Source organism: Paramisgurnus dabryanus, chromosome 17 (assembly GCF_030506205.2).
Source record: "Paramisgurnus dabryanus chromosome 17, PD_genome_1.1, whole genome shotgun sequence".
NCBI lineage: Eukaryota > Metazoa > Chordata > Actinopteri > Cypriniformes > Cobitidae > Paramisgurnus > Paramisgurnus dabryanus.
Window position 1 is genome coordinate 9,366,405 of NC_133353.1, and position 19,730 is coordinate 9,386,134.

Consider the following 19,730-nt stretch of genomic DNA (forward strand, 5'->3'; position numbering starts at 1 on the left):
ATTGTAAATCTAAGTGCTTTTATCTGTTCAAGGAAACTAAAAACTCCTCCTGATATCAGATTACAACTACAACATTAAAGTCCTCAAGACAGAATGGACACCAAAACATAGACAGATTCAAGATTCATTCAGACATTTTTAATGTGAATAATCCTTTAATGATTCTTAACATACAGTTTACAAATATCTATTCAAATATCAGAACAAAAAGTGATTTAAATAATTATGTCAATTATTTAACTATATATTCATATCAACAATCAAAAAACAACAATAAAGTAAATCAATAACAGTGTATTTACAGTCATGAAAACATGATAATCATGTGAATGCCGTATTTCATTGTCAATGCCATATGTTGTTGAGGTCTGTATGATAAAGATAGCTCATCGTTTGGAACAAATAAACACAACCAGCGATTGATCTAGACATACGTTTGTCCTTCTACCTAAGTGTTAATGCAGATTTACATTAATGTGCCAAAAGATTTAAAACGACATGAAAGTGACTAGTGATGATGTCACCGGCTGTCATACCATGGAACCGTTTCTGTCTGAGCTTCTAAATGTGTGTCGAGCGCTCGGTGTGGGTCCACCTCCACGCTGAGATGATCTTAAATCCCTCAATGAAGATCTGGAGGTCCGGACTACAGCTGAAGAAGAGACTCCTGCAGATAAAGTCTTACTCACGTCTGGATTCCCTCGTGGATCTATGACCATGTTGATAACTTAAGAGAAGCAGGAGAGATCATTCACAGACTACACTTCAGTACATTATATCAGAGACATGCAGTCGGTTAAAGGATCAATAACTCAAAATATTAGTACATAGCAAATAACTTAAGCTAATTTCGTCATGCAGGTGGTAAATGAATGGATCCTACAAGAGTCTTTACCAACACATTTATAATAATATACTGACTGACCTTCCAGCTGTTTCTGCACTCGTCTCAGCTCTTTGAGAATAGATGCAATTTCCTAAAAGAAAGAGAAAATTTACATCAGACTGGAAAACTCACTCGTTTCACCTGTTGTGTTTTTTAGACCCCTAATTCAGTGATTCTCAAGGGGGCCACGAGATGGTGCCAGGGGGGCCCCAGTTTTATGACATTTTATAAAATACATTCATTTATCATGAAATTCTGTGTAATTAAACCTAAAAACAATAGGGCTACTAACCAACAGCACTACTTTGTATACCTTAATATGTTTTGTTTTAATTAAAATGTTACATTTTAAAACAGATTTTGTCATACATTTGACATACTAAGGAATGCACCATACACAAGGGGGGCCGCACATGGAAAAAGTTTGAGAATCACTGCCCTAATTCACCTGAGCTTTAAAAACATTATATCTACAATATTAGTTCATGCCATTAAAAGATTTGCGTAAATACTCCACAAATGTGAAAAAAAAAACATATTTTTTACACAGCATTTACGATGACAGAAACAAGCGTGTAATAGTGAAGTGATATTTACAAACCTTGTTTGAGGTTTTTAATGGTGGTGAATCATCAGCAGCATTGATTCTCGCCTCAATCTCTCCCAAAACATCAGTTTTATTATGAAACAAAGCCCTGAAAAAAATACATCATAGTATGACACCAACACACACGTGTACATACAGAATGAGCAGTGAAGAAGTCTTCTCAGGTCCATAGAAATATACCTGACCCAAAATCAGTCCTTTTAAAGTTTTTTTGTAATTGTTTTTGTAATTGTTTTGCTAAGAAAATGCGGGGATTATGAAATCATGCAAGCCCCACATATTTTGCGCATGGAAATCTGCAATTTATACTGCGGACTTTGGCTGATTATGCATTGAATTATGTGATCGCATAATCATGTTTTTCTGGAGGGACTGCAAAATGACACAAAATATTTTTTTTTTAAAGAAAGCCCGACCCATGTCTGACCCGACCCAGCAATTTTGGATCTGAATGAAAATGGCACTGATGTGTGTGCAGGCTGCAGCCCCGGTGCCCTTGCAAACAATTTGGCCCACTACTCCATTTATTTTCATTTGTTATTTGACAAAGACACCAAGGTAAGTGCTAAAATGTGCATTAAAAATTGATTGACAGGCGTGTCTCAATGAAAATGTACCCACCGCCAGCCACACGATGCCGCAAGTTCTCTTGGCAAACAGAGGAGGGATTGGAAAAGCACTCCATGCACACACGCAAGATAGTTTGGGTGTTCTCGGGTCCATTCGGCAAAAACACATTCATTTTAAAATTACAAGAGACCTGATGCTGCTAATATCATACTTGACAGAGGCACACATGAAACGTTTAAACCCTAACCCACTCGGGTCAAACTCGGGATTTAAGTGGACCCGTGAAGACCTCTAGAGCAGGGGGAGACTGTGATTAAAAACAAACTGGACAGGAGGTTCAAGAACCTGAACCAAAGAAATATCCATGTGTACATTATCAATAACATCTTATTAGAAGTCTTACTTGATTTTGTCTGTAAGTTGCTCTGTGTTCTGTCGAATAGCGAGTGAAAGTTGTGACACTGGATTTAACATCACATTGTTCAAAGAAACCTGAGAGTAAAACAATGCATTAGTGAAGATTTTAGCCTCATATGTAGTCTGATGTATTTATATTTTTAATGTTCTTCAGATGTAACTGTATACTGTAGGTTTAAACACTTTAATCCTGTCTATTGTAAGCTGTCCAGTAGGAGGTCAGTCCATTGTTTAAAAGCCATTTGTTAGCAAGTATAAGGTCTGGTTACACAGACAGTAGCTTGGGTTATGAATGTTAAACGGTAACCATTGCTCGGTGTTACACTTCCACCTTTAATAAACACAAACACTTGGTCCTGCTTCAATCAATGACTGCTGGGACAAATACTGTACAAAGAAATTTACAATACCCTATTCCTACAGGATATACAGAACTGACATTTAATATATAACAACATACAAACATAAAATAACAGCAGTAGTAATGTTACCTCATCATGTCTTAAACTCTGCTGTCTGACCTCTTGATGATAACTCACAGTCTGCTCGGATTCATCAACCAGCACAGAACCGGAACACTCTTTAGGGAAATTCAGACTAACTTCAGGAATCTGATGCCGCAACTGAAAACCAATCAAAACGACAGATTACTCATAATGGACATTAAAGAAGAGAAAGATTATAAGACCTTTAGATGTGTGAGACATAAAATTAAAGGGATAGTTCGGCCAAAAACGATATTAAACCCATGATTTACTCACCCCCAAGCTGTCCGAGTTGCATATGTCCATCGTTTTTCAGACAAACACATTTTCGGATATTTTAGAAAATATTTTATATCTTTCAGTTGATTAAATGTAATGTTACGGGGTCCAGCAATAGTCCACGACCTTCAAGTCCAAAAAAAGTGCGTCCATCCTTCACAAATTAAATCCAAACGGCTCCAGGATGATAAACAAAGGTGTTCTGTGGGTAATCCGTGCAGTGTTGTTGTAGAAATATCCATATTTAAAATGTTATTAACGTTATAAACTACCTTCCGGTAGCGCCGCCATCTTAGACTCAGGAGAGAGTATTAGCGTAAGTGTACGCACTTTTCTTAGTGACGTATGACAAATTCGGAGGGCGGGGGCACAGAGCAGCAGCAGAGAAACTCTGTACGCTGCGTAAGCTCTCATCCTGAATGCGGATCACTCCAAGATGGCGGCGCTACCGGAAGGTAGTTTATAACGTTAATAACATTTTAAATATGGATATTTCTACAACAACACCGCACGGATTACCCACAGAAGACCTTTGTTTATCATCCTGGAGCCGTTTGGATTTAATTTGTGAAGGATGGACGCACTTTTTTTGGACTTGAAGGTCGTGGACTATTGCTGGACCCCGTAACATTACATTTAATCAACTGAAAGATATAAAATATTTTCTAAAATATCCGAAAATGTGTTTGTCTGAAAAACGATGGACATATGCAACTCGGACAGCTTGGGGGTGAGTAAATCATGGGTTTAATATCGTTTTTGGCCGAACTATCCCTTTAAAGGTCACCTAACATGACAAATTCATTTAGTTGAACGCCTGTGTGTACAAAACCACCCTGTAATGACAAAACTCTACTCCTGTTTAATCCCATAAAACCTCAAGAGTGTCATGAGACAAGCTGAGCAAACTGACATCACTTTGAGCAAGCCCCGCCCACAAACGCCCAAAGACCACAGTTACATCATTATTTATATTTGAAATATTCTTTAAATAATTCATTACAGCACAGTCAATAAAGTAAGGTGATTGAACAGTGTATGTTTTCAGTAAATATATAACAAACTGGGAGGGAAGCAGCAGCTCATTTGCATTTAAAGAGACACACACACAAAAACAACACTTTTCTTCACAACCAAAAATTGGCCTTTTTAACATGGTATAATAAACACTTTCACAGAAAGAGACTTCACAAACACATTCTGGGGACACCGAAGACTAATATCACATCTTAAATAATTGCCATATTAGGTGACCTTTAAATAATGCAAACCTATTTAATATCGACAAAGTGATCAGTTGTTTAGTAGTAATAAAGTAAGATGAAAAACGGTGCAACAACAAGCTACTAGCAGCAGACAGTAAATAGTTAATAATGTGTATAAGAGCTGAAGTACCTCTTCATGGGCAGATATTGCAGGTGCCATTATCTCCACAGAACCAGAACTCTGAGGTTCAGTATCTCCAGCTACATCATGAATCTCTTGAGCCAGAATGGCCAAATCTTTAGCAAGATCCTGACTCAATCTAGCAGAAAGTGTTAAAAATACTTTAATAAGATAAGAGACAAAAAGTACCAAGCATCAAGAGAAAGTTAAAATGATTCAAACTGGCACCTAGCGATCTCAGCACTGTGAGATGTCCAGTTCTGGAAGGCGTCGCTCTCATTTCCTTCACCTTCAGAGTCTCTCTGCCTGGGACCGGCTCGTACCGGACCTGACGGATGAAGTCTGGGGTTCTGCTGAGCTCCTGAATGATGGGAGCGTTTGTGTTTAGGGATACTGTGGTTAGACTCGTACTCATCATCTGAGGTGGAGGCGTAATCTGAACCCTTCTGACGTCTCCTGGAGCCTTGGCCCAGGTAATTGGGAATGATGGGAGTTTGGTACACCGTGTTGAAAATTTAAAGTAGGAAAAGAAAGACAGAAAGAAAGAGAAAAGTAAGAAAGACACCGAAAACCAACTTCCCGTTCATGAACTGATTTTCAATTGCCCAAGAGTATTTAATTGTTAATAGTGTTGGGGAGTAACTAGTTACATGTAACAGAATTAAAAAGGCTGTTTCTCAATTCCAAATATGCAAAGAACGGACTTGCGTTCTTGTGGAGATCAGTCTTGCCAGGCGACCTTGGAAGAAGGAACTCAGATGGTTGCGATAACACAAATGCACTTGTGAAAATTGAGATGTGTGCGATCTTCCTGTTGGTCACCTGACCTCAGCCATTGTTTTGCCGCAATGACTTCTGGGGTGTAAAGGGATTTCAGCACGCAAGTCTGCACTCGAAGCATCCTCGATATCAGGAACACATCCGGGTCTTTAAATGCGTCCTTTGTACTAGCGTTCTTGAGAATTGGAATTCAACTTCGACGGTTAATGATGACGTAGAGCGAGAACATAAGGACGCAAGATTGCTGGAGAACGCATATTGTGAAACAGTCATAATTTAGGGTAAAATAGAGTAACTTGTAATCGGTAACATTTTACATTTCCAAAGTAACCTTCCCAACACTGATTGTTAATCCCGTCAGAAAAATAATTCTTAGAATAATCTTGATTATTATTAACCAATGAGTTTTAGTGTGGTGATACAGTTGTTCAAAAACCAAAATATTAGTAAACAGAAATTGGCCAAATACATGGCTGCATGTTAGTTACGTATTGTATAGTCATTGACCCGGTTAGGTGATATAAACAGTAGGACACACATCACAGAGTCAATGACTAAAACCAGTGGTCAATTACAGACACCAAAATGGATCAAGACCATTTGAATTTGGAAAGCTCAGCGCTCAGATAAATGGGTACAAAACCAAAACCACCCACAACAATCTTTTGCAAATATCTCATAATGAAGACAAATTTACAGACTGGTCATGTAAAAATACAGTTAATATCATCAACATCACAAAACATATTTATCACAGTGTCATACTCACTGGCAGTACTGCTGGCATATTTGGCACTGCTTGAGCGTCCTCGGATGATCGGTTTGTTTGTGGGTGCGGAAATCTTCCGCAGAAGAGCCTTCGGGTCTGGCACCGAAGCTTTCCGCACAGAGTTACTCGACTCCATACTACGGTTTGAAAAGCCTGTCCGACCGGCGGAAGACTCTGTGTCACTGGGTGTAGTGAAGGAGCCTGTCCTTTTTCTAGGTAATGCTAAAATGTCCAGTCGTGAAAGCTTCTTGCTTTCCTGGGTGACCCGGTTGGCAGAGGGGTTGGCGTCTGAGTTCTGAGACATACGGTCAGTTTCTGTACCTTCATTGTCAGATGCTTCGCCCAAACGTGCACGGCGAAGCATCGAAGCCCTTGTGGGTCTTGGAGTAGAGACGCTGTTAGAGCGAGTTAGTGCTTGGTTTACAGTGCTTTTGGACTTGCTGGAGTTGTTCCTCTGAAGGGGCATATGGGATTTCTTGTAAGGTAAGGAGCTTGATTCCTGGTCTGACATTGTATCAGGCCTGTGAGGTGTAGTGTAACTTTGATGATCCGACCCAAAGTCCGAAGAAGTGAGGTTCCGTCGAAGCTGGAAACGTTTGCTTGGCTCATCATTGTCCTTTAGACTGGACTTGCTCTTATTGGACAAGGGGTCATCAGAAGATTTATGTTCTTGACTAGGATACTGAATGGGGGCTGTTTTATCTCTTAAGAGTCCTCTGAGGACCACTGGCTTCTTAGGTACAGAATTTGGAGCGTTTTTGCCGCTGATCGTACTAGAGGTGTCTACATCTGAATCTCCAGAGATCGACTCATCCACGTGGGTACGAGCTTTGTCTACTTTTTGCTGCTCAAGAAGCTTTGCCTCCAGAACAGCTAAAACATCCTCAGTATCTTTGAGGTAAGACTGGGTGTCTACACCTTTAAAAGCTTCTGCAGTCTCGTTTTCCTTGAAAAGGGGTTGACTGGATATTTTGGGCAATCTGGACAACTGGATGTTATCACTGGCCCTTTCTTTGGTGTAACTTTCCTGTCTGAAAAAGGAAACAGAGTTATCCGTACCATCATAAGTATCCTTGTTTTGCTGATCAATGTTGGGTGGTGAAAGGCTGTTCTTGCTAAGCTTGGCGTACTGTCTTGTAACAGTAGCTGTGGAGAATTTGGGAGATGAATCTTGGTCTTTTGGAGTCTTGGAGTCAATATCTTCATTTGCTGGCGCCTTGCAAGACTGGTTCTCCACCGTTTGAATTCTGCCAGGAGTTCCTCTACACTGCTCGACTACAGAACCTTCATCAGATTTACTGGCATCACTTAGGCTGTCTGGGTCCAGATCCTCTTGGACACCAAGTTTTTGGGGATCCCACTTTTGCTTTTGAACTTCTAAACTCCTATCAGCAGCAGTCAGATAAGGGTCAGACTGGATAAGTATTGTAGGTGGTGGGGTCTCAGTCTTGTCTAAAGGGACCTGAGGCAGAACTCGTCTTGCTCTGGTGCTTTGGACTGATTCTGATGACTCAGCACTTTGATTAGGCATAACTTGATGGACAGTTGTTCCAGTAGCTGAAAAGGCATGTTGAAAACCTGATTAGGGATGCACCAAAATTGTCTGGACAAAGAATAAATAGGTACAGCACTAGAAAAGAAAATAATCTGTAATCTATACCTCTGCTGACAAGATCATGTTGTGCTGGGATATCAAACAGTCCTGATGAAGGTCCAGAATCTGAATAGCTGTCAGCCAAACTAGCCCAGCGAGAAACCCACCTATTGCCTCCAGGTGTTAATGTCGTCATCGACTGTTTGTGTACAGAAGATTCCAAAAGAACAAGAACAAACAAAATGTAAATTTATCCAAACAGGGATCAGACCTTTTAATTGTTTGAATCACCCTTTATAAAGCAGAAAAGAAACAAGACACACAAAAATGTCATCAAACCGGCTTTAAGAAGCCCACCAAGATCACAGATAAAATGACAGTGAGTGAAAAATACATCTGATTATTAGCATATCAACTGCTGTGACAGTGATTGACTGATTGCTTCCCATGAGCCTAAGTGATCCCAGCTGACATTTAAACTAAGGTGAGAGGTTACCTGCACAGGACTCTTGGCTGTGTCACTATGGTCTGTTGGGTATAGGCCCAGTTTTGGGGCTGAACTATTCTCACTAAGTAGAAGGCTATCATGGCCCTCATTGAGACCAACTACAGTGTTAAATGCAGTTGCTGAGGTTTGGCTGCTGTCAGCAACACCAAACACCTGTTAATGATAAAGCATTCATGAATAAGGGGGGCTTTTATGTCTAGCCAACCAACTGGAACTTTGCAACTTAAATAATAACCATCTCAATTTTACCTAATAATGTTATTTAGGAATCAGTTTTACTGGCTCTCAAGTGTTCAAGTCATACTTCAATGAAAGGATTGTACCTGATCGATCATGGTACGTGCATCCACAGCCTCTTTTTCAGGTCCCTCTCCCTCAATGGTGTAGGTACCTGCATCACTTAAACTGTCCTCCTCCTCCTGCTTGGGACCTGCAGCTTTGACTTCCATGCTTTCATCTTCCATGGGTACAGATGAAGAGTTTAAAGGTCGTGACTGTTGGTAAAGTGCCTGATTCAGAGTATCTAAATAAGATGATGTGGCAGGAAGACTCTGATGTGTTACAGAGGAATCATTGTGTGCGGTTGGTGGGGATGTCCCAGATGTGGAGGATGAGGTTTTCACCCATGTGTCGTTCGATCTACTAGAGTTTTGCTCCCGTGTTGAGGCAGAACTTGTTTTTGACATTCTCTGCAACTCCCTCGCAAAGTCCTGTGCCAGTTTAGACTTGCGTCCGACGCTTCTGAATGGTTTTCCCGCTGACCGGGAAGGAAAATCAGAGGTACTCATACGGATGTCGCTCTTCTCTCGTCGAAGTGACCCAGCCTTCGGAGAACCATCACAGCCGTCTTTGAGAGGAACGGTGAACTGCTGCGTTGGTGGATTATTAGATGTAGTCGTACCTTTCCGTTTATCCAATTTGTTTTTAAGGGCAGATTGGAAGTCAGGAGAAGATATGTTATTGGTGAAAGACTGCGAACGACGCTTTTGTTGATTCTCTTCAAAAATATCAATCACAAATGCTTGCTGAGGGTCTTGTTTCTCTTGGCTTTTGGACTCTCGTGTGTAGTTAACAGGATAATCATCTTCATCCGGAGGGGTGACAGAATGTAGATTTACCAAATCATCTTTGTGATGGTAGCCATCTAAAAATAACACAAATAAAACATCAACATTTAAGCAAAGATTATATTCTGACTACACAAACGATAGCTGCCTTTACCCTTGAAGGATTTATTAAAGTGGTCCCCTGGTCCAGACTGAACTTCTCCATTGTCCAGCATGCTTGTATCACTGTGCACCAACCAATCAGCAACTTTGTTTTCTGCAGACAGCACTTCTGGAAGCGTGGCTATCGACTCCTTGCTGGGATTCTTTCGTTGACGAATGGAGAACTTTGTGACGTGGTCTCTGATTTTCATCTTTCCAGGGGTTTGATCATCAAACTCAATGGTGAAGGAGGCATGACCCTGCACCACTGACGGTGTAGTAGGGGCTTTGCTGTTTGTGTCTTTTGTGGGTATCTCCTGAACTTCCTGCGTTCCAGTTTTGGGCTTGGACTGGATCTCCTTTGTGGGGATCTCAAAGTACCTTGGTTCTTTCCGGTAAAAGGATTTCCCCTGTCCATCTTGAAGTTCATCTGGAGAGGCAGATCCGGTACCTTCTTTTTGGTTTTCTATAAAAGGAAATTAAAGTTACGTTTGTTAATCTAACCCATATTGCAAAGATGGATTAAGACACCTGCCAACTCCATGTTGATGCAAATAAGAGTATAAGAGCTACTTAAATACTTTACACCTACTGTGAAGAAACCTTAGTAAGACAATTGTAGAAATATCTTTCACTGTCTTAACCAGGTGTCATATTCTGATTCATAAAAATGTAAGTAATCGTTGTCTGAGAGTCACACAAGCAAAAACATGCAACACATAAATATAACTTAAAATAAGACTCGCCAAGGACCACAGCTAAAAATCTTCTTTACTGTTTAACTGAAGAAACAACGTCACCCAACTATCGGATGGCCGGTCAGAGGGTGAGTAAATTAACAACAAATTTCCAGTAAACTAACCCATTAACTTGAGATTCAATGCTTTACTTCAATGTTTCTGTGCTGTGTTACCGCTGGTTAGGAAAAGGTGAGATGTTTAGAAATATAGACTGTAAAGAAGAGAGACCTGGTCTTAAAATATACAACAATATCCAGAAATAGTAGTCAAACACTGACATTCACACTATAATATTAAATCTACTGCTAAGCCAGCAAATGTGACTAAAACATCATAAACCTGAAAAAACTGAAATGGTTAAAAGTTGCTGTAGTCACCCTTTAATCTTTGCTAAAACTTTAAAAAGGACACTTGAGACCCGAAGGAAAAACAATGACCTTCTCATGAGGCTTTTGGCTAAGCCGACTGCTAATCTATCACAAGGCTGGACTTGTTGCTCTGACATGTTGTAAAGCTGTAAAGCTCATGCCAATGTGGAGTTTAGTACTGAATCCCACAGACTGAAAATCACCAAGGATTTTCTGCTCTCACTTTTGTAGCGGAATGAGATCTCAACTGTTACATGCCCTGTCTTAGGGTAAGGACACATCAAACCGAAGGCAACAAAGTAAAGCAGACTGTAAGGTCGCCTCACATTGTCCGTGACGTGTAATGTCCAAGATGTCATTGTTTGCTTGCTTCGTCACTTCTGTCTATTTTCTTGTGCACTAGTTGGCTATGCCGAGCAGCCAGTCAAAATAATCGGACTCCCGGATAAGCGGCACCACCGATTCAACATATTGACAAATAAAAGATGACAGTGACAGACTTTAGTGACTGACCGAATGTCAGCTTGGCTTTATAACCACTTTAATAAATGTAGCAATAATAAATGTTTTCCAAGTCTCTTTAAATCTTTCAAAGGTTAGTGCTACATAAAAGTTTCAGACCTGAGTGATGCTCATGACCGCTTGGGTCACGACGGTGACCTTTAACATCCTCATCAGCATCACCCCACCAGGACGGCTGGCCGTATAGAGGAGTGGGTCTGGAGATAGATGGATCTGAGAGAGAGAGAAGCTTGTTATTAGACTATTTCAGGTTTAATACAAGTTAAGCTTATGAACAGACTTTGAGGGGATTATCACAAAAAATCTTTTTAAATCATCCTGCAGGTTAAGGAAGCAAAGTCTTGCACACAGTAAAACTTTGTCTCAGAGAATTGTTTACTAACCTTTGTTATGTTTTAACTTCAATGTCATGTGGCAAATAAACCCAGTTTTACAACATTTACATTACAACAACACAAATACTCATTAAACACAGTTTACACAGAACACAGAACTCCACCCACAAAATTTACATCTCATTTACATTTATGCATTTGGCAAAGACTTTTTTTGTGTGTTCACTGGGTGTGTTCACTGGGATTGAACCCTTGACCTTTTGCAATGCTAACACAATTCACCACCAGTCGAGCTATAGAAACACTAAATTGACTTCAGTAATACAGCACCAGAAAGATTATCTACCTTGAAAAGTAGTGCTATTTGGTAAAAAGATGAATTAGACGCCTCTATATTATTTCTCATTTTTTATTTTTCATAGCACATTTCAGTTTTAAAAAAATGCTGGGTAAATTCCATTGAATCAATTTCTACATTACTGCAAATCAAATGGATGTATGGTGGTAGTTAATTCACTAAAACTCTGTCTGGCTGCAAACTCATACAGAAGGCGTCGGTCTCGACTCCACCCAATAAGACATGTTTGATCAAAACCATCTAAACTGTCAGTTGTTGTTTTATTTATTCGCTGAGTGTCAGCACTGATAACAGTCATACGACTCATACGACAATAGTGTAGTCATGTTAACAGTGTGGCGTATCAACAGAGAGTAAAACAAAACCAACAAGAACACAACACCAGTTTCACTACAAGAAAGAGACATTTGTAAACACATTTAACTTTATAAAGGGATCATTTCTAAAATCTTGACCCATGTCACTGATGTAAAGTTTTAAAAAGAAAATAATCAAGTTTGTGTTGTGAAAATAAATGATGTTAAACCTCTCACTATCATTATAACATCTACAGCAAACACACAAAACTGACAGGAAGAGAAAAGCAAACCTCTGCACCTTTATACAAACACAACATAAATACCATTTACAGATGACGTCAAGAAAACTGACATTTAAACAGCGGTGAGAGTCTTTACCTGTCGTACATCAGAATGTCAAATATTTTACAGTATAAAGTAAAGAAAGTGTAGAAGGAAACAAGCATGTGAAAGTGATTCATCAGGATTTAATCCCATCATGAGTCAGCTGGGCAGGACCAGGTTACAAACCACAGGAAGCTCATACAAATAATGAAAACACACCAACGCTTCTACAGCGAATTAAAGACTTAATTGTGTTAATGACAAATACATTTTTAGATAAAAATAAAAAAACTGTAATGACAATAAAAAATCTAATAAAAACTATCATGACCTTACAATGAACAATTTCAGAGTATTTATTAACCTTTGATGATGATGACTTTAAAATACACAACTGTAAAGTGATAGTTCACACAAAATGTTGTCATCATTTTCTCACTCTCATGTTGTTATAAACCTGTATAATGTCTTTGTTTTGCTGAACACATAAGAAGACATTTTGAGCCATGTTTGTAAGCAAAAAGTCTCTGCGCACCACTGACTTCATAGTATTTCTCATTCCTACTATGAAAGTCAATAGTGCTCCTGTTTCTTACATGATTACAATGATTTTTCTTTGTGTTCACCAACTCAACTGAGGGTGAGAAAACGATGACTGAATTTTTAGTCCCCGTGAAATCAAAACGGACAATTCTTATTTTTGAAATATTGCAGTGGTCATAATAAACTATTTACTCATGTGTTTTATTATTAATAATGTGTCCTCATAAATTTTAATCAAAATCTGAAAATGTACTTCTGACCCTTATCTGATGATGTCAGCTTAAAAGCTTTGGGCGGAGCATCCGTAAACCCCGCCCCCTTCGAGCTGACAGTCTGCTGCAAGTTCTAGTTCTAAATGTAACACCTATTTTATATCCAATCAATTCAAAGTGAAAAACACAAGCCACACCCCCTATTTTCCTCATGTGCTATTCTGTTTCACTTGGAAATACGTCACAATACAGACGTAAGGTCGGTTGCAACTTCCTGTTCATGGAGACTTTAATGTACACTAGTAATGCTAAAACTGTGTATATGCAAAAATAACTACATTATCCAAAATGTACTGCATTAATCTGAATGAGTTAGTTTAACTCCTTTATAGAAAAACTCCCTTTAAACAAGGCGGATGCAACCAGAACTCTGTTTTGATTAAAACCTCTTAGTTTAGTCAGCGATGAAACATCTCATTTTTTCCCTTAGCAACTCTATTCCATGTTTTTGCTCAATGAATGCTTTACAAAATGATGCTTTTTCATATATTTATGGAAAAACTGAGTTGAACCGAATAAAAACCTGTTTCACTAACTGCCTCACTTTAGCTTTTATGTTCACATACATTTAGCAAGCACATCGCCCAATGAGAAGCACAGACAAGCTAGTGTGACAGTAGTCTGGCTTTAACTCGTGCAGTAATCTCATCATGCCGTATGTTTAGACACTGCAGTCACCTGCGACAGGTCCATGCCAATGTGAAACAGATTAAACACTTCTAGAGCCACAGCAAATCAACCATCTGTGTCTTCCGACCAAAGCTTGGGTTAATATTACACTAACAGATAACTAAACCATCATGTTAATAAATGGCAGATGAAGTCATCAGCAATATTCAAACTAGATTTGCATTTCCTGAAGGAAATGAGAGTACAATAGTAAAATAATAGTTAATGTTGTGGTTAGCTTAGGATTTAGTTTCTTCAGGAGGCGCTTTCTGATGTCTTGACAAACAGCACATGTTTTATTTTCTGCAGGTCAAATATGAACACATGTATGTCTGTATGTATGTAACAGAGACCACAGATGATTGAAGAAAGACAACCAATCACACTTTGGTTTGCAAATACAGTCGATGTGAGATATTTTACACATGTAATCTGATGTCAGGCAAGTGGAGAATAGAGTAATACATTAACAAGGAACCAATTCTGATGAAGGATTAAAAGACAAAATAAGATTGTTTGTAACAGAGTAAAATGAGTGGGTGAGTTGTGGGTTAATATAAAGATGATCCGTTTTAAAGGGGTACAGGATTAACATGTTACCTGTGATGTTTTTTCGTTCAGTTTTGTCTGGTTTAATCTGTCTCTCATCTGTCTGGATGTGTTTCTTGGATTCCAGTGGATCCTGACTAAAGTGAAGCTGACTTGTGTATTTTTCATGCTAATATCAAGAAAACAAACAAATGAGTGATCGCTCAACACACGCACACTTAAAACAAATTAAATACAGTGAAACACAATACAGAATATTCCTTTACATTGCTAGGGAAACAAAAAAAAAATGATGAATTAATCTAATTTACCTTGAGGGCTTCCTCGGGCACTTTGTGTTGACTTCTCTCCAGAATATATATGTGTGAATGTGCCAGACGTCAAGAAAAACTCACAAAAATAATCTAACAGATGAACGATACAGCAAAACTTCAAGATGAACGAGTTTCTTTCAAACTGCTTGTACCATCATTTCTAATGAGCTGATACAACACCGTCCTGAACAAATCTGTCCTATTAACAAGAAATCTGCTTTATACTCATAACCAAATACATTTCTGCATCGATATCATTTTTTTCCGGGAGGTTTTGAAGGTGCGATTAAAACTCCTGACACAAACCACAAAGGATTTAGACCTAAATTATATTCTGTTCATTATCGTTTGAGGAAGGATATCATATCCAAAGCGAATGACATCAGAGAGCTTTAGACTGATGTATGTTTGATCAGGGATCCTGAGGTCATTCACGAAGGTCTGTAGATACACAAACATAACACAATTAAACAAAACAAGATGTTTAACTGGATCTCCTAGTTTATGATGAAGCTTCACCAATGCCCTCAAAAAACTGATATTTTTTTAAACAACAATAAGATTGACATTTTTAAGGAAGATGTAAGTGCTTGCCAGTGTAAAAAGCCACAAAGCAAGACTCAGAACATTGACATAATGGTGAACAATTTTGACAGTCCCAAGAGTGGCTTTTGTCAAAATTGTTCACCATTTGAGGTGTAAAATTCACAAAAGCCACTTTTCCATTGACTGGATCGGTACCATGCAGCTTGACACGTCTTGCCTTACTTGGGCTTGGTTTGATTTTCCACTGGGTTGAGTAAAGGTTCAGAGTTGGAGAGATTATAGGTGTGTCTTATATTTGCAATGCCTACTGCAGTGACATCATACAAAAAGTGGGAGCATCGCTGGAATGCAGTGCTTCCCAAACATTCAGCCTGCCACAAAATCAAACTTGACCACCACAAATAGATGTTTGCACATTGCATTTATCACTATACCTCGGTCTTACATGGCATCAGTCATCGCGCTCCACTGAGCCCCATTTAAGTTGCAAAAATGGCATGCATGCATGCGGACGTGCGCGTGACTGCCAAAAACTGAAAGTCTGTGGAAACACTGGTATGGTGTTCCTGATTCTCATCCTGTGAATGTTTTTCACCACTAAAAGAGAGTTTGGGAACTTACAACAAAGCACCGATGATGACAACATGCTCGAGACAGCGCACGCACTAGGGTAAAGCTAATTGCTAGTGAAGATTCTCTCAGACCAATCAGTGATCTACAGTGTTTTCACATCACGTTTTAGTATCAGCTGCTAATAGGTGGTACTTAAAAAAGTATTGGATACTATGTACTGTACCCAGTGGAAACAACAAACAAACTGTGAGCTGACCAAACCCAACTGGTGGGGTACCATGCAATGGAAAAGCACCAAAACTCACCCCATTGAGACTGCCCAAATCTTTGACCAGATGTTCATCTGTGGAGACGTCATAGTTAATGACAGCATGCTGTTTGTCCACACTGCGAGACTGTGAGGGGACATGAAGATGCTTAGCAACATCAGAAAAGCTTTATCATAAAATAAACATGCAGGAAAATCTAACACACACATAGAGGAGCAGAACACAATCTTAAGCCGAAAACGTCTGCTAGGATATTGACAGAGATCAGCTGTAAGACCATTGACCCGTCTGCAGGTTTAATCCAGAGGAACAGAACTATGACCAGACACCGTGTGGCCGGTCAAACAGAAAAGCCCTTAAGATGTTTCCATGAAAGAAACTTATCAGTAAACTTACAGATTACCAAGTAAACATTTGACCACAGGAAAGCCTGGCGATGACCCAGTGTATTCACATTCAGCATTCCTCACGCTTCAGTAAGATCTGACCACATTCATTTACTGCCTCATTAGTGATCATCAGTACTCATCTCAACTGAACTGAGGTCAGTACAGACTATAACATTTCATTATGGCTTCTGTTTTACTGCACGCTTCTGAAAATTTTCCTTTAAATCCATAAGGTTGCTTATACTGACATTTGTTTAAATTCCCCTTAAAAACAACAAATGAAAATAAAGTTGCCCAAAATGTGAAGTCTTTCTTAAAAAGATGATTGTCGTCGACTCCGATAGCTCTGTGGTAAGTTTACCAACATTTAGCACCAATGTGCTCATTTCCCATCTCTTTGGTCGTTTGCCGATCCCGCTCCCCTATCTTTATCCAATACTTTCCTGTCTCCTCGCCACTATTCTGTCTAAATAAATACCTTAAAAAAAGATGATTGTCAATGCATTATCTGTATCTGTTTTTAGGTTAGTGGTTTAGTTTACATGGGTTTTCTAGAAGAGTAACACTGTATCACATTTACTATGAACAGTTACACTAACCTTTAAAATCACAGATTGTCACAAAACGGTTTATCTTCATTATAAACAAAATATCTACAGTTTTATCATTTTAAACATTACATATTTCGGTCAAAGATTTCTGTAAAACAACTTGACTGTGAAATGTAACATGAGATAATGTGTTTCAGCAGGCCGGGAGAGGTTGATGTTTGGCCACATAAATACACAGGATGGGTCTTTTGACTGTTGTGGTGAGTGGGCCGATCTAAACTAACCACAGATGAAGAGAAACGTATAAACAGTTTGAAATGCAGCATTCTGATGTCAGCAGAACAAAGAGGCACAGAGAGAAAATCAGGATGTTTTTTTCAGACTCACGTCACATTGCCAAAGCAGGTTTCATTTGAGTGTCGTCTATTCACTAATACATGACATATGGAGTTATATGACAGTGAAATGACCTGTAGGGGTCTGTTATCTGTATTCCCTGTGTTTGTCCGAGGTCTGTGTTGAATATGAGATCTATATGAAAACATCTTTTTATAAGCGAGTGATAAAACATCAAAGTGCTCTTACATTCAAATCAACACAGAGCTATAAAGGTGCTTCACAATGACATTAAAGAACCATTTTTTGTGTAAATGGTTCCATAAAGCACCTTTAACATCTGAAGAACCTTTATGTTGCACAAAAGGTTATTTGTATGTGAATAAATGTTATTTAGATTTAAAAAGGTATGAAAGAAATAGTTGGAACCTTTCAAGCACCTTTAAACTAAAATAAAGTGTGTTTGTTTCACCTGTAGCATCAGTTCACAGTCTTCTCGTCCAACAAAGATCATCTCTCGTGGCAGTCGGTGGCGTGTGCCAGAGCTGCTCACGAGGAACCATGATGTCACACTCATTTTTACACCATCAAAACTCCATCAGCATCCTACATCAGACAGAAAAGGAACACAATCACACTGACATTTCCTGGGATGTATGCACAGAATATTCATTCTTAACGTATTTTACACACGAACAGCACATCTCACAAGCTCAATATTAACTGAGAGATGACAAAGAATATGAGCTTTGAAAATTTATGTCACAACACTTTAGATTTGACTACAAAACAGTTATCAGATATTTTAAATCATGAATGTGTTTCTATAGCTATATTTTCCCTTACACATAAAGTACAGTGGGGTACAAACTTAAGTCTAAAGCAGAGGACACACCTAATGATTTTCGAATAGATTATGAATGTAATTTGATCATAAAGACTGATCTTGCCTAGTCTCTTCCAGTCTTTGTTTACAATCACAGATAAAAATCATTTATGCAAGAAAGACTCTAAGTGTGTTGAGTCCAGTCTTATGTTTCAGCAAGTCCTTAAGTGTGTCCCCAGCATAAGACTTTAATGGACAGTCTGAGACAAATAAACATAAAAGCTATGATAGAGAATTATCAGTTATGATAGACACATGTTGCACTTTTTAGGTTACTAACAAAAGCAAGTATGTCTACAAAAACTCAGATTTCATGGCTTCATTTGAAACACACAAGACTAAAATATATTACTATTTTTACAGAAACACATTTGATTCATTTGTTCCGAATCCAGTACTTTCAGTCACTGTCGCCTGGTTTAATGTCTAAACTTTATCCCTCATACTTCACCTGTGAGAACCCTACTGACTACAGCACTAACCAGAACTCAAACTTTACATCCACATCACAGATACGACACACTAACATTTCAAATAAACCTCAATAATAATATAATAAAAGTCAATGTATGACAAACTGATGGATGATAATCAAACCCTCAAGTGTGCTGGGTCACATTTACATCATGACAAACCCACATTAAATCAAATCGGAATACTTTAAAACACAAAAACATACCAGACAAAACTTTAAAGAGGAAAAACTAACACAAGCGCGAGCTGTCACCTCAGCGTCCCGTCGCGCGACTCCCAACGCCTCAAAACTGTTTAACAACTAAACGCGACGCAACCAACAAGACACAATGTTGACGAAATAACACGAATCTAATGTTTTTAAAAGCGACATCAGTCCGTTGTAAAGCTGTGACACAGAAGACATACAGGTAAACGCACACACCTTTAAGGTAAAAGTGCTCGCGACTGCTACAGCTGAACAGGAAGTGACTTCATCATCCCGACATTCCCGAACACATCCACGAGAACTTTATAACACTCAGACACACGCTTTAATACAGTCAAACACGCGACTGCGTGAAGAATCACGAGCTCAGAAATCCCAAATCCTTAGTTAGCAGCTGTTTGTCTCTGTGAGGAGAGAGAGAGAGAGAGACGGACGTTAATCCTCACTAGTGTGACGCTTGGTAAGGCCAGTGACGTCACAGCCGCCGCAGCGCCTCTACCTGAAAAACAAGATCAACACAAATACTTTAAAATAAACGTACGAAATAATTTATTTTGCTGGCTCGCTTAATAAAAGCCACATCTGCTGTTAAAATGCTTTGGGCCTATAATATATCACTTGTTGAATGCAATGTAGTGCATAATTCATTATAATAATATTGATTTATTCTAAAAAAAATCACTCTAGAGTCACTGCTCTCTCAGAATTAAATAGTT

General features: G+C 38.9%; 1 protein-coding gene across 5 annotated transcripts; it reads right to left on the reverse strand.

The window, feature by feature from the left end:
- Window positions 1-110: 110 nt before the first annotated feature.
- cep170ba (centrosomal protein 170Ba) lies at window positions 111-19,464 on the reverse strand. Of its 5 annotated transcripts, none has more exons than XM_065255135.2 (19): window positions 19,231-19,464; window positions 17,919-18,052; window positions 16,207-16,296; window positions 15,143-15,223; window positions 14,780-14,836; window positions 14,520-14,637; window positions 11,219-11,332; window positions 9,503-9,955; window positions 8,605-9,425; window positions 8,270-8,434; window positions 7,840-7,972; window positions 6,180-7,736; window positions 4,859-4,991; window positions 4,640-4,769; window positions 2,972-3,103; window positions 2,467-2,555; window positions 1,488-1,581; window positions 926-977; window positions 111-727 (listed from the first exon to the last, which is right to left on the reverse strand). In XM_065255135.2, exons 2-19 carry the CDS (start codon window positions 18,021-18,023, stop codon window positions 531-533), a joined length of 4,521 nt encoding a protein of 1,506 aa, XP_065111207.1. In that variant the 5' UTR covers window positions 18,024-18,052; window positions 19,231-19,464; the 3' UTR covers window positions 111-530. The 5 variants fall into 5 exon arrangements, with proteins under 5 accessions (XP_065111207.1, XP_065111206.1, XP_065111205.1 ...); XM_065255134.2 differs by lacking the exon at window positions 19,231-19,464 and adding an exon at window positions 19,060-19,218 and having other exon boundaries at window positions 113-727; window positions 4,859-5,093; XM_065255133.2 differs by lacking the exon at window positions 19,231-19,464 and adding an exon at window positions 19,012-19,218 and having other exon boundaries at window positions 113-727; window positions 4,859-5,093.
- Window positions 19,465-19,730: the final 266 nt, after the last annotated feature.

Excerpts from the sequence above, each read along its gene's own strand:
- cep170ba (XM_065255134.2), bottom strand. The coding sequence starts at position 18,023 with ATGAGTGTGACATCATGGTTCCTCGTGAGCAGCTCTGGCACACGCCAC. Across the intron at positions 11,333-14,519 it reads TGAACGAAAAAACATCACAG|ATCCATCTATCTCCAGACCC; the intron begins GTAACATGTTAA and ends TCTCTCTCTCAG. Across the intron at positions 7,737-7,839 it reads ACATGATCTTGTCAGCAGAG|CTACTGGAACAACTGTCCAT; the intron begins GTATAGATTACA and ends ATGCCTTTTCAG.